Consider the following 7,758-nt stretch of genomic DNA (forward strand, 5'->3'; position numbering starts at 1 on the left):
AAACATTTTCACTCTTCTAAGATGAGTTATACTAGATTCCAATCTACTTAAATATTATAGGAACAATTTGAGTGTGACCTTGTTAGAGGGTTTTCACCAAATATCATCTAGACCTTATCACTCCTTCACATTTCTAAAGAGTGGCCTTCTTTAGAGCACTTATACAACATTCAAAACAATTCTATCATATAGTATTTCAAAAACTTGTTATGTTCACTCAATTAAGAAGATTTTATCTTCTACAATGGGAAGACAGTAACAATGAAATAATCTATTAGGTTTTAGCACTACCTTTCTTATATAGAGCACTTCTTCATTCTATCTCTTTCTTCTTAGCCCTTTTTGGTTGATTGAGACACTCACACCTCAACTTAAATCTTCCTGTACTTGATCTTCATAATACTATTGCACATAGTTCACCATCTATCTTATTCTTCAACAATAATCAGCAATATCTACATCAGAAATAAGAAACATATTTTTCATCCTTTAAATAAATTTTTCCCATTATAGAGTCTTCTAGATTTTGGCACTTAATAAAAATAGTGAGAACTTCACCAATTTCAGATTCAATGAATTTGGATTCTTAGTAAATATGGCATTGCCTTGAACTTTGTGCTCCATTTCAAATTGTTGAATCTCCTTGGTAAATATAACATTGTCTTCTTTGAACTACTTCAACTATTTATTTCACAACTAATTTTTTCCTTATCGTTAAAACATCTCAAGCATTCTTAATTTTCTTGAGTTTTCAGCATTAGATTAAATATTTTCATAACTTGTTCAACATATTGATGGTCAATAAACACTACAATAATTGACTTAGTTAACATTGAAATTAGTTAGTTAACACTAAACTTCAACACTTCTTTTCCAAATGATTAGTCACAATTGTAGTAGCTCAATTAATATTGTACTTCATCACTCATCATGCTATTAAACATACATGATCTTATATAGCACATTAGTAACACCATATATATCTCTTCATCCAAATCACCATGAAGGAAGGCTATTTTGACATCAAGTTGCTCCAAGTACAAATCTTCAACAGCCACAATACTTAAAATTGTACAGATAGAAGTCATTTTAACAATAGGAGAAAATATCTCATCAAAATTAATACCTTTTTTCTATGCAAATCCTTTTACAACTAACCTAGCTTTAAATATTATCTTACCTCCTTCCTCTTCTTTCAATCTGTAAACCCACTTATTCTATAAAGCCCTTTTACCTACAGGAAACATGCATATGTCCCATGTCTTATTTTTCAGCAAAGAGTCCATTTCATCTTTCATTGCAAACTCCCATTGAATCTTAGTATCCAAATACATAGCTTCATCATAACATTCAGGTTCACCAGCATCTGTTAGTAAAATAGAATATGAAGAGGGAGAAAATCTTTTGGGAGGTCTACTTATCTTTGTTGACCATATAATGTTCACTAGTGTGTGTGGTATTTTTGTTGTAGTTGTTTCACATCATGAGGAATTGCCGGAACATCATCTTTTGGAGTATCATCTAGTACTACATAATCTTCTTATTTCTTCTCATGTTGCTGCAACAAATCATGTTACAACACTTTCTCATTGAATATGACATCCCTACTTCTTACAATTTTATGATATTCAAAATCCCAAAGCCTATAACCAAATTCATTAATGCCATATCAAACAAATACACATTTCTTTGACTTAGCTTCTAGCTTGGTTCTATTTTAAATATCTATATGAGCAAATGCTTCACAACCAAAGGTTTTGAGAAAAGAATAACTCACCTTCTTACTAGTTCATTCTTCCTCTAGAGTACCATAGCCCAAAGGGTGTTGATATTCTAGGTAGTATAGGTAATTATCTCTAATACTAGATAAATATAGCACAATCCTACTTTGTCATGAAGAGAAATCTTCCTTGTTTAGGTTTGGTACCTCTCTATTATACATTTTCAAATATTTAGCTCAAGTACCTTAAAAATTCTTAATCAAGAACTAAGATCTAATGCTAATTGTTAGAGAACTGAGAGGCTGGTGAATCAACTATAACTAGATATACTATATACCTTACAAAAACTTTATTACCAACCTAAACTTCCTTCACTTTCAAATCAATAACTTTGTAACCACATCAAACATCATAATTCCATATGATTTCATCTTTGTATAAAACTAACAACTTGAAATAAATTTCTCTTCCTTAATATATCAAGTATTAGACTAATCATCTATCCTATATTGAGTTGTAGGAATAAATAGTTAACATGAAATAAACTTGCAATACAATAGGCATTCACATATCTGACACTAGTTTTTTACATTTGGACCCTGTAAATGGAAAAACCACCTAGGAATTAGCAATCCAAACATTTTCACTCTTCTAAAGTGAGTTATATTAGATTCCAACCTGCTTAAATATTATAGGCACAATTTAAGTGTGACCTTGTTAGAGGGTTTTCACCAAAGATCATCTAGACCTTATCAGTCCTTGACATTTCTAAAGAGTGGCCTTCTCAAGAGGACTTATACAACATTCGAAAGAATTCTTTCATATAGGATTTGAAAAACTTGTTATGTTCACTCAGTTAAGAGATTTTATCTTCTACAGTGGGAAGATAGTAACAATGAAATAATCTATAAGGTTTTAGCACTACTTTTCTTATATAGAGCACTTCTTCACTCTATCTCTTTCTTCTTAGCCCTTTTCTATTGATTGAGACACTCACACCTCAACTTAAAACTTCCTCTACTTGATCTTCATAATACTATTCTACATAGTTCACCTTCTATCTTATTCTTCAACAACAATTAGCAATATTTACATCAGAAATGAGAAACGTATTTTTCATCTTTTAAATAATTTTTTTTTTCCATTCTAGAGTCTTCTAGATTTTAGCACTTAATAAAAATAGTGAAATCTTCACCAATTTCAGATTCAATGAATCTTGATTCTTAGTAAATATGACATCGCCTTGAACTTTGTGCTCCATTTCAAATTGTTGAATCTTCTTGGTAAATATAACATTTTCTTCTTTGAACTAATTCAACTATTTATTTCACAATTGAGTTTGTCCTTATCCTTAAAACATCTCAAACATTCTTAATTTTCTTCAGTTGTCCACTTTAGATTAAATATTTTCATAACTTGTTTAACATGTTCATGTTTGGTAAAACACTACAACTTTCTTAGCCAATACTTGACTTAGTTAATAGTGAAATTAGTTGGTTAACACTAAACTTCAACACTTCCTTTCTGAATGATCGATCACAACTATAGTAGCTTAGTTAATATTATACTTCATCACTCATCATGCTATTGAGCATACATGATCTTATATAGTACATTATTTGATGAAGTATAAAATAATAAAACCACCATTATACTATCAGAGTCTAACTCACTCAAGTGCACTTTGAAAAACATACACTGATCAACACTCTAACTCATCATACTTTCTTGAAATCCTCTTTATCAATCAAATGATATGGAATTCTACTACATTAGCATAATGTACAACTAATTAAGTCTTGATATCAATGACAATGTAAGAAATGATATGACCCCTTCACATAGATTTAAAGCATTATTAGGTGGGGTTAACAAAATACATATGATAGACATAATAAGTTCTTGTGTTATTTTTGGAGGACTTTATGGAGAAGATTTGGAACCAAGTTATAGTTTAGTATTGCATATCACACTAAAATAGATGATAAATTAAAGGTATTCAATTAGAGTTTTGGCTAGGGAGAATTTTCTTATAATAGTTTTGTTAATAGATCAAAAAGAGAATATCTTTTTCATATTGTATATGGTAGGAACTCTCAAGGTACTCTTGATCTCATGCCGCTACTATTGGGAGATAGATTTTATTGAACACCTTCACCAACTCCAACAAGATGTCATGAAAAAAGTTACAACAAAGTAATGAGAGCTACCCAAATATTGTAGGTGCTAGTAGAAGAAAGCATACATTTTTTGAAAGTGACTTAGTGATGATTTACTGGAGACGTGAGACATTCCCCACTAGCACATATCCTAATTTGAAGTAGAAAAATATTGGCCCTCGTAATATCATGAATACATTAATGATAATGCTTACGAGGTTAGCTAATAAGAAAATCTATACATCTCTCATGTATTTAATATTTCTAATTTGTATGCATTCCATGAAGATTTTTATGTGGATCAAAAGATGGACAAGCAGTGGATTGACAACATCACCTTCCCAATATGAAGAAGGGAAAGATTGTCAAAATACTAGACAAACAAACTACATCCATAAGGCATGGTCAGTACAACAAATAATTTATATGGTGAGATGGCTTACTAGAAATAGAGAGTACATGGTTATCTAATTAGGAAATGATCCAATTAGATCCCAAAAAATTGTAGCAATTCCCAAGTAGTCACTTGCAAGAGTTGTATTTCTTTCAACAAGGGGAGGATGATCCTAAAACTTCTAGGGGTCATAAATTTTGACTCAAATTTCTTTTTTCGCTGAAACTTATAGGTTGGATTTGTTAGGATAAATTAATTGGTTTCCAAATCATCTCTTCATTGTTTGTGGTCATTTAAATTTATTTTCAAGAGCCAAAAAATCAATTTAGACTGACAAATTTAGCTTTCTCTATTATTTGAAAAAAAAATAGTTTTGGTTCTTTTAATATGTTTAAATGATTGTCTCAAAATTAAACACTTAGTTGGAAGTTTTCCTTATCATAGTTGAAGGAAATTTTAGTTCAATTTTCATCTTTCTAGGAGTTAGTTTTTAAGGTTACCCAAAAGGGCAAACTTCAAGATTTGTAAAAATCTGCCAAAAAAGGAAGTTTCTATTTTTTTGATTTATAGAGTTTTGACTTATTAAGAAGTTGTTGAACATTGTATAAGAATTTTTAGTGAATGAAAAAAGAGTGATTTTTTAAATCTCTATGTTTTTGCATCTGGTTTCATTCTGAAGATTGCAAATTACTCTATATAGACAACTTAGTATTGCATCAATTTTACTATTGAGTAGAAGAAACCATAAAAAATCCTAGCTCATTGATTCATCTATCTTATGGCATTCAATGCAAAAAAATAAAAAAGCTCTCATATCCCTTAGATTCAACTAAAAATGTAGAAAATATCAAAAGATTCAAAAAGAAAAAGGGAACACTTTAAAATATGGGGATAAACTACATATAATGAAAGGTGGCCATATGAAGATATTTAAAATATATTATGTAGATAGTTATCATGATATGTGCTAAGAAAACTAGTTGCCAACACAATGCATGCCAACTTAGAATTTTACTTTTCTACAAAGAATGATTCATATTAGTTTGCAAAATTATGTTTAGTGACAATTTGTCCTACTATAAAAATAAAGCTATTTTGATTTTTACATCATCTACAATTTCACATTGAGCTAAGACCTAATTTAATTTTGTAGTTTCATGAAATCAAATGCACAACATTTGACTTAGAGATAAATAATTAAGTTAATATTTTAACTCCATGTTTAGAATATATAAATATAGTATGTTTATATTTAGTTGTTTATCTTATAATAAGTAATATATTAATTATTTAATATGTCTATCTTTAAAAATAAATATTATATAAATCTAAATATTTATAATTTTAAAATTTCATTATCTTAAACAAATATATGATTGAAATATTTCTTTATGTTTCTCTCTTGGAGAGAGAGTGAGTGAGAGGGAAATAATTTTATAAAAGAATAAGAGGTGAGGGGGAAGATAGACAAATAAATTAATATAAGAAGTAGATATAGATAAATAGAGATGTAGAAAGGGAGAGAGAAATGAAGGGAGAGAGGGGAAGATAATGAAGAAGAGGGGTGAGAGAGGGAGATATAGATAATTGTATTTAGAGGAAGAGTGAGTGAGGTACTTTTGAACATATTGCTTCATTGACAAAGCAATTATACGAGGTGTTCATTGATATTTCCTTATGTGTCCTTGTTTCTCTCAAAAAGTATGTATTCAACTGTAACAATACAATGATGCACCATGAAGTCTCTACCATTAGTACCACTTGCTACATAAATATGACTAACCAACTAAAGACCACATTCAGAACCAATGATTCTATAGTAATCATCTTCATAGAAAAAACTTAATCTAGGCTTTCAAAAAAAGGTCTAAAATTTATTAAGAAAGACCTTCCACACCTCTTTGACATACTGATCACATACATAGGTGTAATTACTCATTTATATCACATTCAAACTTAAATAACCTCTCCTCCATTTGATAGAAAGCTAACCATTCATTTTATTAGAAAATTGCATATGCATAATATTTGTATTTAGAAGTAAGTTCATATTATATCTCACTCTATTATATTAGAATTGCTACAATTGTAGTTCATGTACAATCATGTAATGATCAATGAACATAGTAAGAAAGAAAAATATTATTTTTTTAATTGTATGTAATATCTATCTTCTACTTGTGTTTAATGAGAGAAGTATGATAAATAGTCATGATGTCAAACACAATAGAACTAGCTCCACATGCATAAATCAATACACACATACTTAGCCAAATGAATATGCTAGATCATGTAACATATCAAATCGTGCAAACTCATTTACAATTTGTTTTTGTGGATCTACAAACTTTTAATCATAAGTAGAATTTACTCACTAATAAAATATTCTACATTGTTTTGACTATTGAAAATGAATTTGAGAACAAAAGATTTGAAGACTCGGACATTTTTTATTATTATATTACATTTTGTGCATTGGTGTAGTTATTATCTATGTCAAGAACTTTACATCTGTTCATGGGTTTAATTTCACCTAACAAATTGATCTATGATATTGTTATTTCACAACATTACAGACATTAATAAGCCACCTCCATAACCAAAATCATGAGAAAATATGCACAATTAAGAAAGGAAGGTTGAGATGAATAAATAAGAAGACTATTGGAATAGTAGATATTTGCTTGGAATTATAATGATTAAAAGAAAATCTAAATCTAAATCAGTGATCTATCAAACAGTGAACTTTAGAGTATACATTAACAATTGATATATACACTAAAAGTATTATATAATCAAAGCTGGCCAATTATTTCTTGGTCCATTTGTTTCAGCAATCACCATGAAACTTCATTCAGAGAGCACTCCATGCAGAAACTGCGAACAATGGTGTTTCTTTCCACTTTAAAATATTGGCATGTCCATCGGCATCCAGAGTGTAATGTCCTCTGGAAGCACACTCTTGTACTAACAATTCAGCCTGATACATAGATCGAAAGCTGAAGCTCTTTGCGCTGAACCCTGCTTGTTTGAAAAAACGCCTCCACACATCAGTTGCAACATGCCTAACAAACCTCTCCTTCTCGCCATAGGTTATCATATTCCTTGTATTACTTCCAGGGAAATATTCTTCATACCTCATCCTCCTAATATCACTTCTGTCCGTCATATCAAAGCAATAGAAAAGCACCTCGCTTAATCTCTCCTCAAAAGATTGAGAATTATGCTGCTCTTCTGCTTTGACATTCACCATGATGCTCGGCCTCGGTTAATAGATTTTCAACAATGGCATGGTCGTATAAGAAACTTTTCAGAACAACTGAGCATGAACTGCCAACGCCTCGCCAGATTCAACGATGAACAAGCCCACATTTACCTCCTCCATTCGGGCGATCTCTACCGTGTTGTATGAGAATGGAATGGAGTCTTTCTCCGCTTTTCAAAAGCTCCTCGCGATCCATCCCAACTACTGTAATCTTGAGAA

At 30.4% G+C, this 7,758-nt stretch overlaps 1 protein-coding gene across 1 annotated transcript; it reads right to left on the bottom strand.

The window, feature by feature from the left end:
• Positions 1-7,128: 7,128 nt before the first annotated feature.
• LOC149561476 (scarecrow-like protein 3) lies at positions 7,129-7,527 on the bottom strand. Its single transcript, XM_089827834.1, has one exon. The coding sequence runs from the start codon at positions 7,525-7,527 to the stop codon at positions 7,129-7,131; it is 399 nt and encodes a 132-aa protein (XP_089683960.1).
• Between the last annotated feature and the right edge of the window lie 231 nt (positions 7,528-7,758).

This window comes from Cupressus sempervirens, chromosome 4 (genome assembly GCF_028749045.1).
Source record: "Cupressus sempervirens isolate cs-2001-9-10 chromosome 4, ASM2874904v1, whole genome shotgun sequence".
Taxonomy (NCBI): domain Eukaryota; kingdom Viridiplantae; phylum Streptophyta; class Pinopsida; order Cupressales; family Cupressaceae; genus Cupressus; species Cupressus sempervirens.

Bases quoted from the DNA above. Each gene is read 5' to 3' on its own strand.
- LOC149561476 (XM_089827834.1), bottom strand. From the start codon at position 7,527: ATGGTGAATGTCAAAGCAGAAGAGCAGCATAATTCTCAATCTTTTGAG.